Source organism: Musca domestica, unplaced genomic scaffold (genome assembly GCF_030504385.1).
Source record: "Musca domestica strain aabys unplaced genomic scaffold, Musca_domestica.polishedcontigs.V.1.1 127, whole genome shotgun sequence".
In the NCBI taxonomy this organism is placed as follows: domain Eukaryota; kingdom Metazoa; phylum Arthropoda; class Insecta; order Diptera; family Muscidae; genus Musca; species Musca domestica.
The window spans coordinates 1,360,966-1,384,565 of NW_026712167.1; the positions used below are offsets into that span (position 1 = coordinate 1,360,966).

General features: G+C 37.1%; 1 protein-coding gene across 1 annotated transcript in view; it reads right to left on the reverse strand.

Moving 5' to 3' along the window:
* Window positions 1–2,710: 2,710 nt before the first annotated feature.
* LOC109612222 (carbonic anhydrase 6-like) overlaps window positions 2,711–23,600 on the reverse strand; it is an 82,865-nt gene continuing 61,975 nt past the window's right edge. The window contains exons 3-5 of the mRNA XM_059118396.1: window positions 6,143–6,549; window positions 3,048–3,305; window positions 2,711–2,982 (exon numbers count right to left, since the gene is read on the reverse strand). Of these exons, the coding sequence (XP_058974379.1) occupies window positions 2,758–2,982; window positions 3,048–3,305; window positions 6,143–6,469 (810 nt within the window). The 5' untranslated portion in view covers window positions 6,470–6,549 and the 3' untranslated portion in view covers window positions 2,711–2,757. The remainder of the gene's footprint in view (window positions 2,983–3,047; window positions 3,306–6,142; window positions 6,550–23,600) is intronic.

A 23,600-nucleotide genomic window follows, 5' to 3' on the forward strand; every position in this document is an offset into this window, starting at 1 on the left:
TTACAAATTTAACCTGCCTACTGGAAAAATAAACATGTGTGTAAAATTCTAGCCTTCTATCTCAATTCGTTCGAAAGATAGCGTGATTACAACAGACAGACAGACAGACGGACATCACTAAATAGATTTAGAATTTTACGCTGATCAACTTTATTGGGTCTGACATGAGTATTTCGAGGAGTTACAAACGGAATGACAAAGTTAATATACCCTCCATAGTATGGTGGAGGGTATAAAACCGGTAAGGAAAGGTCAAAACTTGGGCGGAGTCGACCATATGACACCCTACACCACTACGCGTATACAGTAGATCTATAAAGTAGTCACAATTTGGGAACTATATCTAACTCTGAATCGATTTTCAACAAATTTGACGGAGGCTTTTGTATCTCTAGTACTAAATAAATTTACACAATATTTATTTAGTTATACCGGAAAATGGAAAAATTCGGTTGAATCTGAAAAAATATGTCCAATTCAGGCTGATATTTCATAAAGGGTGAGATAGAAAAATCGCAAGAAAGTCAAACACATTAATTTTAAAATTTTATTGAATGAAAGCAAAAAATGTCGGCAATAGCATCAAATTTTAGAATAAGTTTAGATTTGTTCGAATTGGCCACCTTTGGCACGAATTATGGCCTTCAAACGGCCAATGCAACCGTCACACACGCTGCCGAATGATGCTCTGCGGTATTTTGGCCCATTCCCGGCGAAGCGCTTGCTTGATGTGATCGGCATTTTGGTATTTTTTTGTGACAACCTTGCTTTCCAAAATACTCCAGACACAATAGTCCAACCGATTGGTATCCGGAGATTTTGGTGGCCATTGTACGCTGGAAATGAAGCGAGGAACCTCATTTTAAACCCATTCTTGGGTGGCGGGTGCGATGGTCTTGAGTCCTCCAGAATATTTTCGTGATAATATTCCACATTTATTCTCATGCCACGGTCGATTAATACGAGCGGAGAGCGACCATCGGCTGTTATGGCGGCCCACACCATCACCATGACCGGCGCTTGAGTTCTGGCCAACCGAAGGTGCACAGATATCAGCTGAAAAAATTTGGCAAGTATTGTTTGTTACAAACTGCTGGACAACGAATGTTTTGTCATCGGAGAAAACCAAATTCGGCAGTTCACCACTTTCGACAAGCGAAGCAACTCCTTAGCTATTTTGAGTATATTTTCTTTCTGTTGCGGTGTAAGTTCCTGCACTTTTTTGGAATTTCAATGGCTTTACCCCGAGCCAATTTTTTAATATTTGCCGTATGGATTATTGCGATATGTTCTGCTCACAACCCATTATTCGGCCACTGCGATCTAGTCGCTTCTTTACTTTTCGAACCATTTCTGCTGATGTTACGAGCGATGGTATGGGACAAAAAAGATTTATTCACGATTAAATAGCCACTTGTGGTTTTCCAGCCAAATATAAAGAAATCACACTATCACGCTTGAATATCATCACGAATAAATTTTTTGTCAGGACAATATAATGAGCTGTCACTGGAATAATTTTAACAGCTGTCGGACGAGTGGCTTAGAAATGACAGCAGTCTGAAGTTTGTTGAGATTAAAATATAACTTGTGACCATTACAGTGATGCTGGTAGCCAAGATATTGGATATATAGCGGAATAGGTGTAATATATATGTAAAATAAGTATATCTTAGTTATTCTGCTTATAAGTCAAGAACCGCTGGGATTTTTTCAAGTTGACTTACAATTTTTAATTTTCTAAAGTAACACTACGTTTTTAGGGTATTATATATGGGTCGAAATTATCGTCCGGGCCAAACTCCACCTTAGGGTAAAGGAAACATTAGAACCCATTATGACCCACAAATACCAATTTTTAGACATATTCATGGGAAAATGTGGAAAAAATTATCAAAATAGCGAATAACGGGAGGTACCGCTATATGGGGCTATACAAAAACGTGGACCTATACATACAATGTGTCACCACCGCAGCCAGAACCCATTATGAGCAACAAATGCCAATTTTTAGACAAATCCGTGAAAAAATGTGACAAAAACCATCAAAATACCAAATTTTGGGAGGCTATAACAAATCGTGGGCCTATACATGCAATGTTTCGTCACAGGAGCTAGAACCCATTATGATCAACAAATACCAATTTTTAGATTAATTCGTGAAAATATGTGGCAAAAGCCATCAAAGTACCGTTTTATGGGGACTAGACCAAAACGTGGACCAATTGGTATTTTCAATACCAACCATCTTAGACACAATACAAATTGTCCTCCTAAATGTTGACCCTCTACGTCAACTAATGTGGGCTGTATCGTGATTCAAACAGACAGACGGAAAGACAGGCAGACGGACATCGTTAAATCGACTTAGAATGCTGATTATGAATATATACTTTATGGGGTCTACGACGACTATTTAGGGATATTACAAACGGAAAGACAACGTTAATATACCCTCCTTTTCAAGGTGGAGGGTATAATAATAATGTCCCCGATCAAAAAGCTAAAAGTAATATCTAGGTAGGGCTCTATGACATCATTAAGGAATTCTTCACAAAATGCATTTGGACATGATGGGGCTTCCAACATATTGCAGTGGTGTATGGTATCACATGGCCGGCTCTGCTCTTGCTTACTTGTTTAAATATATTTTTTCAATCAACATAGTTTATTGTGATATTTTAAGAATATTTTTTAACCCACGAAAGCATATGTGTCCAAACTTCAGTTTATTTTCATTTTTCTTAGATTTTTGATTTACAAGATCAAGACAAGCATAACGAATCGCCACAAGGTCCATGGCGACATAAAGTGCTTCATTTTATCCTGGCCATTTTCTAGAAGTTGCTTGGTGTTTTCCCTCACCTCTGGATCCATATTTCTTTTATCAAATCTTATTTGAGTTCGAGGCATTCCATAGTCGTGATCATAGCTTAAATGTGAAAATCCCACAAATGTTTTCAACATAAAGAATTCATGAATCTGAAATAGCAAGATTTGCAAAAATTAAGTTTGTCCTTCTATGTGCTTCAAAAGGATGTTCCTACATAATCTGCCGGTATTTTGTGAGTCTCATCAAAATCAATCCATATAACCCTTGATTTACACGTGGTATGTGATGGTGCTCTTGGCGAGAGCATTGTTCCCTCATAGGTGTGATAGTGCTCCAACGAGTGTGGCAAAAAACTAGAAAAGGGTAATTTTGCGGCAACCACCGGCAGTGTGGTGTTTTTTCCAACAGATCTTATATTCGATAATTCATTGATGATGAGGGGTAAAAATGTACTTGCATTTACTTCCTGTACCTGGGATGGGAAAGAAAAGTAAGGATGGGGGCTACAGAAAAACGTTGATCTATATAGTAAAGGGTGAGATAAAAAAAAAAAAACTGCTACAAAGTCAAACGCCATAATTTTTTTAATTTTATTGAATGAAAGTAAAAAAAAATCTGAAATAGTATCAAATTTCAGAAAAAGTTTAGTTTTTTTTCGAATTGGTCACCTTTGCCACGAATTATGGCCTTCAAACTGCCAATGAAACCGTCACTCGCTGCCCGAATGTTGCTCTGCAGTATTTTGGGTCATTCCCGGTGAAGCGCTTGCTTGAGGTGATCGACGCGTTTGTATTTTTTAGTGCCAACCTTGCTTCCCAAAATACTCCAGACACAATAGACCAAGGGATTGGTATCCGGAGATTTTGGTGGCGATTGTGCGCTGGAAATGAAGCGAGAACCTCAGTTTGTATCCATCTTCGGTGCTGAGTGCGATGATGCTGAGTCCTGTTGGAATGTCCAAGGTCTGGGCCAAAATGTGTGCGTGCCCAAGGCTTTAATACACCCTCCAGAATATTTTCGCGATAATATTCGGCATTTATTCTGATGCCACGGTCGATTAATACGAGCGGAGAGCGACCATCGGCCGTTATGGCGGCCCATACCTCACCATGGCCGGCGCTTGAGTTCTGAGTTCTGGTGGCCAACCGAAGGTGCACATTTTCAGCTCTCCTCTTTGGCAAGTAAACACGATAATTTTGTTTTTTTACAAACTGCTGGACAACGAATGTTTTCTCATCGGAGAAAACCAAATTCGGCAGTTCACCACTTTCGGCCAAGCGAATCAACTCTTTAGCTCTTTTGAGTCTATTTTCTTTCTATTGCGGTGTAAGTTCTTGCACTTTTTATACCCTCCACCAAAAAAAGTATGGAGGGTATATTAAGTTCGTCATTCCGTTTGTAACTTATCGAAATAATCATTTTAGACCCAACAAAGTATATATATTCTTGATCAGCGTAAAATTCTAAGACGATTTAGCCCTGTCCGTCCGTCTGTCCGTCTGTTGTAATCACACTACAGTCTAAACGAATTAAGATAGGAAGCTAAAATTTTGCACAGATCTCTCTTTGTCTGCAGGCAGGTCAAGTTCGAAGATGGGCTATATAGGTCCACGATATCGTATAGCCCCCATATAACGGTACCCCCGATATTCGGTATTTTGATGATGTTAGCCACATTTTTCAATGGAATTGTCTGAAAATCCACACAAGTAGTTCCTTGTGGGTACTTTATACCTCGGCAGAGAATTATCTATATAGGTCTACAATATCGTATAGCCCCCATATAACGGTACCCCACGGTATTAGGTATTTTGATGATTTTAGCCAAATTTTTCAATGGAATTGTCTGAAATTCCACAAAAGGAGTCACTTGTGCGCATTTTACCCCCTTAAAAAAGAATTGTTTATATAGGTCCACGATATCGTATATCCCCCATATAACTGTACCCCCCGATATTCGGTATTTTGATGATGTTAGCCACATTTTGCAATGGAATTGTCTTAAAATCCACATAAGTAGTTCCTTGCGAGTACTTTACCCCCTGAGGGAGAATTGTCTATAAAGGTCCACGATATCGTACATCCCCCATATAACGGTCCCCCCGATATTCGGTATTTTGATGATTTTACCCACATTCTTCAACGGAATTGTCTGTAAATCCACACAAGGAGTTCGTTGTGGGTACTTTATACCTCAGCAGAGAACTATCTATATAGGTCTACAATATCGTATATCCCCCATATAACTGTACCCCCCCCGATATTCGGTATTTTGATGATTTTACTCACATTTTCCAATCGTATTGTCTGAAAATCCACACACGGAGTTCTTTGTGAGCACTTTACCCCCGAAACGGAATTGTCTATATAGGTCCACAATATCGTATATCCCCCATATAACGGTTCTCCCCTATATTTAATATTTTGATGATTTTAGCCACTTTTTCCAATGGAATTATCTGAAAATCCACATAAGGTGTTCCTTGTGAGTACTTTACACGTAGACATAGATTTGTCTTTATTGATCCACAATATCGTATATCCCCCCATATATCGGCACCTTCCTATATTAGATATTTTAAAGATTTTAAAATAATTTTTAATGGATTTTATTTTTTTGAAAATTTTTTAATTCGTTCCAAATGGTGGAGGGTATTCAAAGTTCGGCCCGGACGAACTTACTGCTTTTTTACTTGTTAGAATTTAAATTTCTATACCCCGAGCTCATTTTTCAATGTTTGGCGAATGGAATATTGCGATAAGTTCAGCTCAGACCACTGCGAAGCGGTTTTCGATGAATTTCAACCATTTCAGCTGATGTTGCTGTTTTCTTCCGTCCACTTCCTTGACGTCGGACTACACTACCAGTATCAAGGTAACGAGCAACGGTACGAGACACAAAAGATTTATTCACATTTAAATGCTGGAGTGCTCTAACGATAGCCAAATATAAATAAATCACACTATCACGCTTGAATTCCATTACGAATAACTTTTTTTTCTGGAAAATTCTCACCAAAATGCTTTTGTACGCTTGAAAACAATATAATTAGCTGTCATTGGAATAATTTTACAAGCTGGTGGACGAGTAGCTTAGAAATGACAGCAGTCTGAAGTTGGTTGCAGATTTTCATCCCACCCTGTAATTCCCTAAGAATGTGTAGCTAAAGACATCAAAATACTGAATTTTAGTAAGTACCGTCATATGGGGCATATAGGAAAACGGGATGCCAAATTTAATATACTCTCCATACGATGTATTGTGGAGGGTATAAAAATGAATAATAAAAAAACATCTCCCAATCTTACCTGAAATCCCATCGACACTATGACAATTCCTTCATCCCTTTCCAAGGCGTTTTCGTAGTTCTCCCTCCTTTCGTTATAGAACACCAAATGTAGTTCTGCCGGAAAGCTGATATTATTCAATGACCATTCCTCTGGAATTTCAGGTAAAAAGTTGAAATACATGTAATGAAAACGATAATCGCCCTTGTTAAACATGGGTCCACGACCTATTTTTGGGAGTTTTTTAACATTCTCATAGATCAATTTAATCATTATTAGTTCTCCAGTATTACTGAGAACAATATTGTCGGGAATCTCGTCACAATTGTCGCATGTAAGCGGGACCATAAATGCCGGTTCGGTTTTGTGATTTGAAAATGGTAATCTATATTTTCCAATGCATGTTAGCTCGTGATTGAAAGAGTTATCTGAAATGAAAAAGGAATATAATGAAAAGTAATGAGCAGAGTTTGTGTTTTCTTTTGGTAACAAAAATTTCAAACATATGTTTAAATAATCAAATTATGCAGGACATCAAAGTCTGGGAGTGGTTTGTTCCGTTTTTTAAATTTTGTGTTTTTACCCTACACCACATAGTGGAAACGAGATAGACCCATAGTTCCTTTTGAGGATCTTTATAGAATCACTTTCTGAGTCGATTTATGCATGTCAGTCCGTTCGTATGTCCAAGTATTTTTGTAAACAAAATCCAGGTCACATTTATTATCCCATTGAAATGAAAATTTGCAAACAATATTTGTTGGGCTCAAGGACGAACCCTTTTAAAATTGTTGAGAATCGGTTGAAATTTAGATATAGCTCCCATATATATTTTCAACCGATTTCGGGTAAATTGTGCACCAAATGACTAATAACAGTCCAAATGACTTGTATTTTTCGCATCCAACCGAATTCTACCTAGAAGCAAGTAAGAAAATCCGTTCAGATATATCTTCAACCGATCCCTCACACGCGTAATATGCCCTCCACAAAAATGATATTTTGTATCAGATAACTCATGGAAATATTTCTGACAAATTTTATCAACATCTGATCAGATTAGTATATAGCTCCCATATTTATCTTCAACCGATTTCGGGTTAACAGTGCACCAAATGTCCTGCATTTTTGGCACATCCGACCGAATTCAGCCTGGAGCCAAGTACTTCAAATTTGTTGAAAATCGGTTTAGGTGTAACTTTAGCTCCCATATATATGTTTCATCCGATTTGGTGTTAAAGTTCCTCACATACGTAATATGCATTCCATAACAATAATCTTTGTTTCCAGATATCAAATACGGCTCAAGAATAAGTGTTTAAAATTTTATGAGGATCGGTTCAGATTTAGATATAGCTCTCATATATATATTTATCCGATATCGGGTTTATTGTTGACTGATTAACCAAATGGCTAATATCAACCCAAATCGACTGAATTTTGGCAATTCCCACTGAATTCATCCTAGAAACAAGTACTTCAAATTTGATGAAAATCGGTTCAGATATAGCTATAGCTCGCATATATATGTTTCATCCGATTTGGTGTTCAAATCCCTAACATTCGTAATATGCACTCCACAACAATGATATTTGGTACCGGATATCAGATACAACTTGAAATGACCTCTTTCAATTTTTTTCGAGATTGGTTCAGATTTTTATATATCTTTGATATTTACTTCATACGATTTTAAGGTTATTCTCCACCATATATAAAGTATCAGCCCAAATTGAATAGATTTGTTCATATTCAATCGAATTCGACGAATCTTATTCGAACATTTGGAGACAGTTGTGTTAGAAGGAGGTACTTTTTATACCGTCCATTATGTAAGCTATAATAAGTTTGTTATTCCGATGGCTTCGAAATATAAATTTTAGACCCAACAGAGTATGTATATATATATACAGGGTAAGATGAAAAAAAAATACAAACAACTTTAGACTGCTGTCATTTCTAAGCTACTCGTCCGACAGCTGTTAAAATTATTCCTGTGACAGCTCATTGTATTGTTTACAAGCGTACAAAAGCATTTTGGTGAGAATTTTCCTGAAAAAAAGTTATTCGTGATGGAATTCAAGCGTGATAATGTGATTTCTTTATATTTGGCTCGATGGTGGCTATCGTTAGAGCATTCCAGCATTTAGATGAGAATAAATCTTTTGTGTCTCGAACCATCGCTCGTTACCGTGATACTGGTAGCGTAGCCCGACGTCAAGGAAGTGGACGGAAGAAAACAGCAACATCAGCAGAAGTGGTTCGAAAAGTAAAGAAGCGACTTGATCAAAACCCGCGTCGCAGTGGCCGAAAAATGGCTCGTGAGCTGAACATATCGCAATATTTCATTCGGCAAATATTGAAAAATGAGCTCGAGGTAAAGCCAGTGATATTTCAAAAAGTGCAAGAATTTACACCGCAACAGAAAGAAAATAGACTCAAAAGAGCTAAAGAGTTGCTTCGCTTGGCCGAAAGTCGTGAACTGCCGAATGTGGTTTTCTCCGATGAGAAACATTCGTTGTCCAGCAGTTTGGAAACAAACTAAATGATCGTGTTTAATTGCCAAAGAGGTCACCTGAAAATGTGCACCTTCAGTTGGCCACCAGAACTCAAGCGCTGGCCATGGTTATGGTGTGGGCCACCATAACAGCCGATGGTCGCTCTCCGCTCGTATTAATCGACCGTGGCATCAGAATAAATGCCGAATATTATCGCGAAAATATTCTGGAGGGTGTATTAAAAAGCCTTGGTCATGCAAACGTTTTGGCCGCAGACCTTGGACATTCCAACAGGACACAGTACTATCGCACTCAGCACGCCACACCCAAGAATGGTTACAAAATGAGGTTCCTCGTCTCATTTCCAGCGCACAATGGCTACCAAAGTCTCCGGATACCAATCCGTTGGACCATTGTGTCTGGAGTATTTTGGAAAGCAAGGTTGGCACTAAAAATTAACAAAGTGTCGATATCCTCAAGAAAGCTTTTCGCCGGAAACGAACCAAAATACCGCAGAGCAACATTCGGGCAGCGTGTAACGGTTTCATTGGCCGTTTGAAGGTCATAATTCGTGCCAAAGGTGACAAATTCGAACATATCTATACTTGTTCTAAAATTTGATGCTTTTTCCGACATTCTTGGCTTTCATTCAATAAAATTAAAAAAATGTAAAAATTATGGCGTTTGACTTTGTTGCAGGTTTTTATCTCACCCTGTATATTCTTCTTCAGAAAAAAATTCAAAATTCTATGTTAAATTGAAGACGTCCGTCTGTCTGTGCGAATCACTCTAGCTTCCGAACGAAATGATGTAGGTTGATAAAATTTAGCTCGAGTGTGTATTAGGTCTGCAGGACTTTTGGTCCTTTTGAAAATCCTACATCCTATGACAGAAAACTGCTAATATTGCACCATGGTCCATGTCTTCGTATTGCCTGCCCATCTCAGTACCTCCCTTTATTCGGAATTTTGATGATTTAAGCGACATTATTCATCGGAATTGTTTCAAATTTCGTATTCGAAGTTTCTAATGGCTACTACAGCCTATGACCGAAAATGGCACATGCAGTTTGAGGTTTTCGTATAGCCCCCACATAACGGCACCTCCCTGTATTCGTTTTTTTATTTTCGCAGCATTTTTTTTTACCGGAAAATATAAGAAATGACTTTTTTGATTTAAAATCCAAGTAAAGAAAAATAATTAGACTCTGGATACAAATTTTCTGCTAAAATTATCTTGAAATTTCTATCCTAAACATTTTGGAGTTCACTGCCAAAACAATGAGTGTTAAAACTAGTTTAGACGGAAAAGAAAAGGAGACACAGTTGTGCGGTTGGCAGTGCATTTGTAGGAAATGGGGAAAGGATAGTGCAAATGAGTGGTGCAATATTAGACTTCTCATACCTCCTTTGGACGATAGTCTATTAAACAAATCCAGAAATGCTTGCAAAAAAGGATAAAATTAGCTCTGTTTTTAAATTGCTTCCATAAAGTGTAGCCTATTTTCAAGGTTCTTTCGAATATTTCTTACCAACAGTAATAACAAGAATTTTTGTGTTTCGTATTATGGCCATCATTCGGAAATGTTCTTTCTTTACTGACCACAATCCCTTGTTCTACGAGTAAAATAATAAAATTCACTTTTTTGATTGGGTTGTTGCTTGTCCGCTCCCTTGAGTGCTGTTACCAACTTATCATAATCACTCTAAAACACTATGTTTGGGGGTTATTATGAATTTGAGTGGGCCAAAGAGTTTGCAACAACTCGAAATATTGAAATATGTGTGTCTGTCCGTCTGTCCATGTTAATTTGAAATAAGGCTACAGTTGGCAATTATGGCCAGATTCACACGAAATTTGGCATTAACTTGGGGTTAAGGTCAAAATAGAAGCCTATTGTTTTTATACCCTCCACCATACTATGGAGGGTATATTAAATTTGTCACTCCGTTTGTAATTCCTCGAAATACTCATATCAGACCCAACAAAGTCTGTCTGTCTGTCCGTCTGTCTGTTGGAATCACGCTATCTTTCGAACGAATTGAGATAGAAGGCTACAATTTTGCACACATGTTTATTTTGCCAATAGGCAGGTTGAGTTCGTAAATGGGCCATGTAGGCCCCCTAGGGATATTCGGTATTTTGATGATTTTAGCGACATTATTCATCGGAATTGTTTCAAATTTATTCTGTGCAGGTCCACGTCTTCGTATAGCACCCATATAACGGTACCTCCCTATATTCGGTATTTTGATGATTTTGACGACATTATTCACGGGAATTGCTTCAAATTTGGTATTTAAAGTTCGTAATAGATAGTACAGCTTGTGACAGAAAATTGTCAGTGCAAGTCCACGTCTTCATATAGCCCCCATATAACGGTACCTCATAATATTCGGTATTTTGATGATTTTAGCGTCATTATTTACCGGAATAGTTTCAAACTACGTATTTAGAGTTCGTAATGGGAACTACAGTCTGTGACAGAAAATTGATTATACAGGTCCACGTGCCCGGTATATTGGGCCTATACGAAGCCTTATATAACGGTACCTCCCTATATTCACTATTTTGATGATTTTAACGACATTATTCACCGGATTGGATTGGATTTTGAAGTTCGTAATGGATACTACAGCCTGTGACAGAAAATTGTCTGTGCACGTCCACGTCTTCATATAGCCCCCATATAATGGTACCTCCCAATATTCGGTATTTTGATGATTCGTAGCATCAGTATGTGACAGAAAATTGTATATGCAGGTCCAGGTCTTCGTATAAGCCCCATATATCAGTACCTCCCTATATTCGGTATTTTGAAGATTTTAGGTACAATACTCACCGAAATTGTTTGAGATTTCGTATTTGAAGTTCGTAATGGATGCTACAGACTGTGACAGAAAATTGTCTATGCAGGTCCAGGTCTTCGTATAGCTCTGATATAAGGGCACCTCCCTATATACGGTATTTTGATGATTTTAGGTACATTATTCACCGTTTATTTCAAGTTTTGAATTTGAATATGGTAATGGCTTATGACAAACAAATCCTATGTAGGTTCACGTCGTAGAGACCTTAATTTAACGGCTATATATGTTATGTTTAAGATTTTAAAAGAATTTTTAACGGATTTTATTTTTTGAAAATTTTTAAATTCGTTCCAAATGGTGGAGGGTATTCACCATTGTTCGATTTGAAATGGACCAAAAACGCAAAAAATTCTTAAAATTGCAGTTTTCTCAATGGGCCACAATTATAGACCAATCGACGCGAAATTTAGTATGCGAAATTTTTACGGGGCAAGAGTTTAAGACAGGGCCGAAGTCTGTCAATATGGATGGCTATCGGATAATGTTTAGAGGGTGAACTAAACCATAACTTAGGAATATGTGAGGAAAAAGAAACAAAACTAGTAATATTTTTAAAAATTAAAAAAAAAAATGAAATAAATATTAAATATATATCGTGCGGGGCCGACCATGTGATACCCTAACACACCAATATTTCACGTTTGAAATTAAGTCATAAGGCACTGCCCAGATATTACCCTTAGCTTTTTTACCAGGACATTTGCATAATATTTACGCACCCCGCCCAGTTGTAAGTTGTTGTGGTTTATTTTACAGCTAAATATAATCCAAAGGTCATCCAAAATGCTAGAATTCTTGAATGCCCTTAGCTCTCTTCTCATGCAAAATTCCGTGTCGATTGGCCTCAATTGTGTGATCAGGAAATTTTTTCTGTTTTGGCTCATTAGATCCCCTCAATATTTTGGAATCGTCTCCAAAAGGCAAGAGGCCCCTCTGTTCTCTAAATTTAGACTCATCCATATAATTTGTTTGTCTGCGATATTTGGCTATATTCGTCAACGAAATCAGCATAAAAAAGTCAGAAGTTCGCCTATTGTGTATTTTGGATTTCGCCTGTAAGTTATTTTCAGCGTTTCGGTAGAATGGAAATGTTGGTATGTTGACGGACGGACGGACAGACATACGCAGCTAGATCGACTCAGCTCGGCGAGATAGGAAGAACCATATACACTTTCCTATGTGGAAAACCAATATTTCGAGGTGTTAAATAATTGTTGGTCCAATCAAACTTATAATACCCCCAACACAAAAAAATGTCGGAAACAGCATCAAATTTTAGAATAACTTTAGTTTTGTTCGAATTGGTCACATTTGGCACGAATTATGGCCTTCAAACGGCCAATGAAACCGTCACACGCTGCCCCAATGTTGCTCTGCGGTATTTTGGACCATTCCCGGCGAAGCGCTTACTTGAAATGATCGACACTTTGGTATTTTGGTGGCCATTGTGCGCTGGAAATGAAACGAGGAACCTCATTTTGTAACCATTCTTGGGTGGCGCGTGCTGAATGCGATGGTGCTGAGTCCTGTTGGAATGTCCAAGGTCTGCGGCCAAAATGTTTGCGTGCCCAACGCTTTAATACACCCCCAGAAAACTTTCACAATGATATTCGGAATTCATTTTGATGCCACGGTCGATTGATACGAGCGGAGAGCGACCATCGGCTGTTATGGTGGCCCACACCATCATCATGGCCGGCACTTGAGTTCTGGTGGCCAACTGAAGGAGCACATTTTCAGCTGACCTCTTTGGCTAGTAAACACGATCATTTTGTCTGTTTACAAACGGCTGGACAACGAATGTTTTCTCATCGGAGAAAACAGAATTCGGCAGTTCACCACTTTCGGCTGTTATGGCGAAGCAACTCTTTAGCTCTTTTGAGTTTATTTGCTTTCTAGCGTTTTGGATGACCATTAGATTATATTTAGCTGTAAAATTTACCAAAACAACTAACATCACGACGGAGTACGTAAATACTGCAAATGTTCCTGTTCTTAATGCTAAGGCTAATATCTGGGCCGTGCTCCGTAACATGATTTCAAAAGCGAAATCTTCCAAAATGGATTTGGACATAAAGGGGCTTCTAACATATTGTAGTGTTGTAGGGTATCACATGGTCGGCCCCGCGCGACTATAGACTTTGCTTACTTGTTTTAAGTCTATTTTCTTGCTGTTGCGGTGTAAGTTCTTGCACTTTTTGGAATTTCAATGGCTTTACTCCGAGCTGATTTTTCAATAATTGCCGAATGGAATATTGTGATATGTTCAGCTCACGAGCCATTTTTCGGCCACTGTGACGCGGGTTTCGATCAAGTCGCTTCTTTACTTTTCGAACTATTTCTGCTGATGTTGCTGTTTTTTTCCATCCACTTCCTTGACTTCGGGCTACGCTACCAGTATCACGGTAACGAGCGATGGTACGAGACACAAAATATTTATTCACATTTAAATGCTGGAGTGCTCTAACGATAGTCACTTGTGGTTTTCCAGCCAAATATAAAGAAATCGCACTACCACGCTTGAATTCCAACACGAATAACTTTTTTTCTGGAAAATTCTCACCAAAGTGCTTTTATACGCTTGTAAACAATATAATGAGCTGTCGCTGGAATAATTTTAACAGCTGTCGAACGAGTGGCTTAGAAATGACAGCAGTCTGAAGTTGGTTGCAGTTTTTTTCATTTCACCTTAGACATTGAATTTTTCTGCGAAAAAGTGTTGTATTTAAACGCTTAAACAAACCAGGATTCATTTACCCAAAGGTACTGTTTATATTCGTATTTCTATTTAACTTTATTTATCGAAATTTACTTTATTAGACCAGCATTACCAATACGCATATCAATAAAATCCCTGACTGAAAAATTTGCGTCAATTTCTCCTGACCATTGGTGACGACCTGTTTTGGACTTTCAGTCGTTGTCGGAGTAGATCTGTTTTCATCAAATCTTATTTCACTTTCTGGCTCTTCATAGTCGAGAAAAAATGTAAAATGTGAAAAGCCCAAAAAGGATTTCAACAGCGAGAACTCATGAACCTGCGAAAAAAGCAATGTTTTCCAAAAATTTAGGATATGCATCAATATGACCCTAAAGGATATGCCTACATAATCTGGAGGTATTTTATGGGTCTCATCGAAATCAATCCATATTACACGGGACTGACACGTAGTTAGCATCGGGGTTCTGGGCGAAAGCATTGTTCCCTCATAGGTGTGATAGTGTTTCAGTGGTTGTGGCAAAAAACTTGAAAAGGATAGATTTGTTGCAACCGGTAGGGTGATGTTTGTATCAATGGTTCTTATTTTCGATAATTCGTTGACGATGAGGGGTAAAAATTCACTTGTATTTTCTTCTTGTACCTGTGAAGATCAAAAACATGGTTATGAATGCTTAAGAATCTCCTGAACTCACCTGAAACCCCATCGACACTATGACAATGCCATCATCTCTCTCCAAAGCATCTTCGTAGCTCTCCCTTCTTTCGCTATAGAACACTAAATGCAATTCTGCCGGAAAGCTGGTGTTATTGAATGACCTTTCCTCTGGAACTTGCGGTAAATAATTGAAATACATATAATGGAAACGATAGTCGCCCTTGCCAAACATAGGTCCACGACCAATTTTTGGTAATTTTTGAATATCCTCATAGACCAATTTAATTATTAACAATTCTCCAGTATTACTGAGAATTATACAGTCGGCAACTTCGTCACAATTGCTGCAGGTAAGTGGTACCATAAATACCGGTCTAGTTCTATTATTCGAAAATGGTAGCATATATTTTCCAATGCATCTTGCATAATGATCGGGATAGTCAACTGAAATGGGATTAGTATAAATTAAGGCAGTTAAGAAAGGTCAAAAGTCGGACTGGTCGGCCGACTATATGATACCCTACACCATTATGCGTATATAGCAGATCTGTAATAAGAAAAAACTATAAACCTTGGCGCACAAAAAACCTGAAATCGGATAAAGGTATATATGGGAGCTATATCCAAATCTAAGCCGATCTTGATAAAATTTGCAGAGGTGTTTCGGGGCTGCATCTGATATCTGGTACCAAATATCATTCTTGTGGAATGTATATTACAAAATTGAGGGACTTAAAACCCCGAATCGAATGAAACATATATACAGGATGAGATGAAGAAAACTGCAACCAATTTTCAGACTGCTGTCATTTCTAAACCACTCGTCTTTATATTTGGCTGGAAAACCACAAGTGGCTATCGTTAGAGCACTCCAGCATTTAAATGTGAATAAATCTTCTGTGTCTCGTACCATCGCTCGTTACCGTGATACTGGTAGCGTAGGAAGTGAATGGAAGAAACCAGCAACATCAGCAGAAATGGTTCGAAAAGTAAAGAAGCGACTTGATCGCATCTCAGTGGCTGAAAAATGGCTCGTGAGCTGAACATATGGCAACATTCCATTCGGCAAATATTGAAAAATGAGCTCGGGGTAAAGGCGTTGAAATTTCAAAAAGTGCATGAATTTACACCGCAAAAAAGGGAAATAGGCTCAAAAGAACTCAGCTGCAAATGTGCACCTCCGGTTGGCCACCAAAACTCAAGCCTCGGCCATGTTGATGGTGTGGGTCGCCTTAACAGCCTATTGTCGCTCTTCGCTCGTCTTAATCAACCGTGACATACGAATAAATGTCGAATATTATCGCGATAAAATTCTGGAGGGTGTATTAAAGCCTTGGGCACATAAACATTTTGGCCGCAAACCTTGGACATTCCAATAGGAGTCAGCAACATCGCACTCAGCACGCGCCACCCAAGAATTGTTATAAAATGAGGTTCCTCGCTTCATTTCCAGCGCATAATGGTCACCAAAATCTCCGGATACCAATCCGTTGGGCTATTGTGTCTGGAGTATTTTGAAAAGCGAGGTTGGCACTAAAAAATACCAAAGTGTCGATCACGTCAAGCAAGCGCTTCGCCGGGAATGCCCCAAAATACCGCAGAACAACATTCGGGCAGCGTGTGACGATTTCATTGGCCGTTTGAAAGCTATTATTCGTGCCAAAGGTGACCAATTCGAACAAGTATAAACATATTCTAAAATTTGATGCTATTTCCGACATTTTTTGCTTTCATTTTAAAAAATTTTAAAAAAAATGTAAAAATTATGGCGTTTGACTGTGTTGTAGTTTGTTTTATCCCACCCTGTATATGAGCTATAGCCGATGAACCAATTTTCACCAAATTTTAAGTACTCGTTTCTGGGATGAATTCGGTCGGAATTGCCAATATTCAGTTCATTTGGGCTGATATAGGCCATTTGGTGCACAAAAGACCTGAAATCGGATTAAGGATATATATGGGAGTTATATCCAAATCTAAACCGATAAAAACTGGCAGATGTATTTCTGGGCTGCATCTGATATGTGGTACCAAATATCATTCTTTTGGAGTACATATTACGAAAGTGAGGGTCTAAACCTCCAAATCGGATAAAACATATATATGGGAGCTATAGTTATATCTGATTATAACGAAATTTTAAGTGCTTGTTTCTATACTGAATTCAGTCAGAACTGCCAATATTCAGTTCATTTGGGCTGATATAGGCCATTTGGTGCACAAAATACCTGAAATCGGATTAAGGATATATATGGGAGTTATATCCAAATCTGAACCGATCTTGTAAAAAATTGAAAATTTTAAACACTTATTTCTGAGCTGTATATGACATCTGGTACCAAAGACTATAGTTGTGGAGTTCATATTACGCATGTGGGGGGCTTAAAACCCCAAATCGGATGAAACATATATATGGGAGCTATAGCTATATCTGAAACGATTTTTACCAAATTAGAAGTACATGTTTCTAGGATGAATTCAGCCGGATGTGCCAAAATTCAGGTCATTTGGACTGATATTAGCCACTTGGTGCACAATTAACTCGATATTGGGCGAAAATATATATGGGAGTTATATCTAAATTTCAACCAATTCTCACCAAATTCATTAGGTTTCTTCCTTGGGCCCAACAAATATTGTTTGGAAAATTTCATCTCACATCTTCACAAAAATACATGAACAGACGGACGGACAGATCGCACAGTGTAAATATTGTCCATAGAGCGAGTGCAAAAGTAAAAAAAATCAGTGTTTGGTCCCTTCCATATATTTTGCGATCATCTCCAAAAAATTTAGGCTTCTATTATGGCTCTAACACTGACTCGGCAATTTCGTAAGAATCGACCTTGCAAATAATATTTTTCACAAAAATTTAAATATTTGTTTGTGAAGACCGTGGAGAACAAAGTTTTTTCCTTGAAAATCCTAGACTTTGCTTTAGCAAATCGTTGAAAAATATTGTTAAAAAAATGCCAAAAAATGCAATACCGTCCATTTTCAAAACCGGATCCACTCTGCAAGCTTTGTAAATGAGTCCAAAAAATTGGAGTCGGAAAATTTAGGTGGAGATAAAATCTGAATTAAGACTGCGGGTAAAAATATTTTTTTCTACATAATCTTCAAATGTTTATCCTTTGTCGTTCAGGATTCAAAAGGGAAGATTAGGGATGTAGAGTGCAAAAAAAATAACAGAAGTACACTTTCATTTAATTTTATGGACATACCTCCATTAGTCCAAAATATGTTTAAAAATCCAAATGAGGCTTGCAAAAAAAAAAAAAGGAAAAAGTTAACACTCTTATTAAACCTGGTCAATAAAGTGTACGATATTTTAATGGCACTTTCTAATTTTATTTACCAATAATGAAAATAAGTTTCGCGTTGCGTATAGTAACCATTATTTGTGAATTTACTTTCGTAACTGATGTCCGTAGCTGTTCAACAAGTAAAATGCCAAACGCATTTTTGGGTTGCGTTTTTGCTTGTCCATTCCCGTGAGTGTTATTATAAGCTTATTAAAAACTTGTTGGGAAAAATGTAAAAATACAACTGACAAAGAAAGGACAAAATTCGGGCGGGTCAACAGTACAGGGTGAGATAAAAAACTGCAACAAAGTCAAACGCCATAGTTTTTAATTTTATTGAATGAAAGCAAAAAATGTCGGAAATAGCATCAAATTTTACAATAAGTTTAAATTTGTGCGAATTGGTCACCTTTGACACGAATTATGGCATTTAAACGGCCAATGAAACCGTCACACGCTGCCCGAATGTTGTTCTGCGGTATTTTGGCCCATTCCCGACAAAGCGCTTGCTTGAATTGATCGACACTTTGGTATTTTTTAGTGCCAACCTTACTTTCCGAAATACTCCAGACACAATAGTCCAACGGATCGGTATCCGGAGATTTTGGTGGCCATTGTGAGCTGGAAACGGAACCTCATTTTGTTACCATTCTTGGGTGATGCGTGCTGAGTTCGATGGTGCTGAGTCATGTTGGAATGTCCAAGGTCTGCGGCCAAAACGTTTGCGTGTTCAAGGCTTTAGTACACCCTCCAAAATATTTTCGCGATAATATTCGTCATTTATTCTGATTCCACGGTCGATTAATACGAGCCGGCTGTGACCTGCGCTTGAGTTCTGGAGGCCAACGGATCGGTATCCGGAGATTTTGGTGGCCATTGTGAGCTGGAAACGGAACCTCATTTTGTTACCATTCTTGGGTGATGCGTGCTGAGTTCGATGGTGCTGAGTCATGTTGGAATGTCCAAGGTCTGCGGCCAAAACGTTTGCGTGTTCAAGGCTTTAGTACACCCTCCAAAATATTTTCGCGATAATATTCGTCATTTATTCTGATTCCACGGTCGATTAATACGAGCCGGCTGTGACCTGCGCTTGAGTTCTGGAGGCCAACCGAAGGTGCACATTTTCAGCGGGCATTTTTGGCCTCTTTATTTACAAACTGTTGGCCAACGAATGTTTTCTCATCGGAGAAAACCAAATTCGGCAGTTGACCACTTTCGGCCAAGCGAAGCAACTCTTTAGCTCTTTTGAGTCCATTTTCTTTCTGTTGCAGTGTAAGTTCTTGCACTTTTTGGTATTACAATGGCTTTACCCCGAGCTCATTTTTCAATATTTGCCGAATGGATATTGCAATACGTTCAGCTCACAAGCCATTTTCCGGCCACTGCAACGGGGATTTCGATCAAGTCTCTTCTTTACTTTTCGAACCATTTCTGCTGATTTTGCTGTTTTCTTCCGTGTACTTCCTTGACGTCGGACTACGCTACCAGTATAACGGTAACGAGCGATGGTACAAGACACAAAAGATTTATTCAAATTTAAATTCTGGAGTGCTCTAACGATAGCCACTTGTTGTTTTAAAGCCAAATATAAAGAAATCACACTATCACGTTTGAATTCCATCACGAATAACTTTATTTCTGGAAAATTCTCACCAAAATGCTTTTGTACGTTTGTAAGCAATATAATGAGTTGTCATTGGAATAATTAAGGGGTTTTGAGGACATATTAATAAAAGGCAAGTTCATTTGTCCAAAATTGTTATTGGTGGTTTAAAAAAGCCAACTTTATTATTGTAATGGTCTTTGAGGAAATATTTATAAAACATCTAATTTTATTATTCTAAATATTCTTCAAAAATTTAGGTTTATGGTTTATTCAGGTTTATTGTACAAAAATCCGACTTTATTAACGTAAAGGTCCTTGAAGAATTATTTATAAAAACTCTAACTTGTTTATTCTAAATATTATTCAAAAAAATCAGGGTCATTGTCCTATGACTGCTTGAAAAATATTCTTAAAAAAATCATATATTGGTCTACGGGTCTTCAGGAAAAATATTAGCAAAATAATCCACGCTTATTGGTCTAATAGTTTTATAACAAAATCCACGATTATTGATAGTAGAGTCCTTGGAAAATATTAACAATTTCACACTTTTTTGTCTAAGTGACATTTGAAAAATTTTATAACAAAGTGTAGTGGAGTTCTTGGAAAATATTAAAATTTCACGCTTATTGGAAATGTTTTTCAAGTGTCCTTTGAAATGTTTATAACAAAATCGACGACTTTTGTTAGTGGAGTCCTTGGAAAATATTAAAATTCCACGCTCATTAGTCTAAGAGTCCTTGGAAAATAGTATTAAAAATCCACGCTCATTGGTCTAAGAGTCCTTGGAAAAATTGTATTTAAAATCCAACCTCATTGCTCTAAGAGTCCTTGGAAAAATTTTATTAAAAATCCACGCTTATTGGTCAAGCGTCCTTGGAAAAATTTTATTAAAAATCCACGCTTATTGGTCAATCGTCCTTGGAAAAATTTTATTAAAAACCACGCTTATGGGTCAAGTGTCCTTGGAAAAATTTTATTAAAAATTCACGCTCATTGATCTAAGAGTCCTTGGAAAAATTCTATTAAAAATCCACTAAGAGTCCTCCAGTAAATTCCACCATTATTGGTCTAAGAGTCTTTGGAAACATTTTATTAAAAATCCAAGCTTATTGGTCTAAGAGTCTTTGGAAATATTTTATTAAAAATCCAAGCTTATTGGTCAAGTTTCCTTGGAAAGATTTTATTAAAACTCCACGCGCATTGGTCTAAGAGTCCTTGGAAAGATTTTATTAAAACTCCACGCGCATTGGTCTAAGAGTCCTTGGAAACATTTTATTAAAATTCCACGCTCATTGGTCTAAGAGTCCTTCGAAAAATTTTATTAAAAATCCACGCGCATTGGTCGAAGAGTCCTTGGAAAAATTGTATTAAAAATCCACGCTCATTGGTCTAAGAGTACTTGAAAAAAATTTACTAAAATTCCATGCTCATTGGTCTAAGAGTCCTGGGAAAAATTTTATTAAAAATCCACGCTCATTAGTCTAAGAGTCCTAGGAAAAATTTTATTAAAAATCCACGATCATTGGTTTAAGAGTCTTTAGAAAAATTTTAAGTGTCCGTGAAAAAATTGTTTTAAAAAAATCCGCGGTTATTTATAGTGGAATCCTTGGATAGTATTAAAATTCCACGAATATTGGTCTTTGTGTCCTTGGAAATATTTTATAACACAATCCACGGTTATTGTTAATGTGGAGTCCTTGGAAAATATAAAAATTCCACGCTTATTAGTCTAAGTGTCCTTGGAAAATTTTTATAAAAAAAATCCACGAATATTGGTCTTTGTGTCCTTGGAAATATTTTATAACACATTCCACGGTTATTGTTAGTGTGGAGTCCTTAGAAAATATTAAAATTCCACGCTCATTGGTCTAAAAGTCCTTGGAAAAATTGTATTTAAAATCCAACCTCATTGCTCTAAGAGTCCTTGGAAAAATTTTATTAAAAATCCACGCTTATTGGTCAAGCGTCCTTGGAAAAATTTTATTAAAAATCCACGCTTATTGGTCAATCGTCCTTGGAAAAATTTTATTAAAAACCACGTATATGGGTCAAGTGTCCTTGGAAAAATTTTATTAAAAATTCACGCTCATTGATCTAAGAGTCCTTGGAAAAATTCTATTAAAAATCCACTAAGAGTCCTCCAGTAAATTCCACCATTATTGGTCTAAGAGTCTTTGGAAACATTTTATTAAAAATCCAAGCTTATTGGTCTAAGAGTCTTTGGAAATATTTTATTAAAAATCCAAGCTTATTGGTCAAGTTTCCTTGGAAAGATTTTATTAAAACTCCACGCGCATTGGTCTAAGAGTCCTTGGAAAGATTTTATTAAAACTCCACGCGCATTGGTCTAAGAGTCCTTGGAAAAATTTTATTAAAACTCCACGCGCATTGGTCTAAGAGTCCTTGGAAAAATTTTATTAAAATTCCACGCTCATTGGTCTAAGAGTCCTTCGAAAAATTTTATTAAAAATCCACGCGCATTGGTCGAAGAGTCCTTGGAAAAATTGTATTAAAAATCCACGCTCATTGGTCTAAGAGTACTTGAAAAAAATTTACTAAAAATCCATGCTCATTGGTCTAAGAGTCCTGGGAAAAATTTTATTAAAAATCCACGCTCATTAGTCTAAGAGTCCTAGGAAAAATTTTATTAAAAATCCACGCTCATTGGTTTAAGAGTCTTTAGAAAAATTTTAAGTGTCCGTGAAAAAATTGTTTTAAAAAAATCCGCGGTTATTTATAGTGGAATCCTAGGATAGTATTAAAATTCCACGAATATTGGTCTTTGTGTCCTTGGAAATATTTTATAACACAATCCACGGTTATTGTTAATGTGGAGTCCTTGGAAAATATAAAAATTCCACGCTTATTAGTCTAAGTGTCCTTGGAAAAATTTTATAAAAAAAATCCACGAATATTGGTCTTTGTGTCCTTGGAAATATTTTATAACACATTCCACGGTTATTGTTAGTGTGGAGTCCTTAGAAAATATTAAAATTCCACGCTCATTGGTCTAAGAGTCCTTGGAAAAATTGTATTAAAATTCCACGCGCATTGGTCTAAGAGTCCTTGGAAAAATTTTATTAAAAATCCACGCTCATTGGTCTAAGAGTCCTTCGAAAAATTGTATTAAAAATCCACGCGCATTGGTCTAAGAGTCCTTGGAAAAATTGTATTAAAAATCCACGCTCATTGGTCTAAGAGTCCTGGGAAAAATTTTATTAAAAATCCACGCTCATTGGTTTAAAGGTCTTTAGAAAATTTTTAAGTGTCCTTGAAATTTCTTTTTATTTAAATCCGCGGATATTTATAGTGGAGTCCTTGGATAGTATTAAAATTCCACGAATATATTTCTTTGTGTCCTTGGAAATATTTTATAACACAATCCACGGTTATTGTTAATGTGGAGTCCTTGGAAAATATAAAAATTCCACGCTTATTAGTCTAAGTGTCCTTGGAAAAATTTTATAAAAAAATCCAATAATATTAGTCTTTGTGTCCTTGGAAATATTTTATAACACATTCCACGGTTATTGTTAGTTTGGAGTCCTTAGAAAATATTAAAATTCCACGCTCATTGGTCTAAGAGTCCTTGGAAAAATTTTATTAAAATTCCACGCTCATTGGTCTAAGAGTCCTTGGAAAAATTTTATTAAAATTCCACGCGCATTGGTCTAAGAGTCCTTGGAAAAATTTTATTAAAAATCCACGCTCATTGGTCTAAGAGTCCTTCGAAAAATTTTATTAAAAATCCACGCGCATTGGTCTAAGAGTCCTTGGAAAAATTGTATTAAAAATCCACGCTCATTGGTCTAAGAGTCCT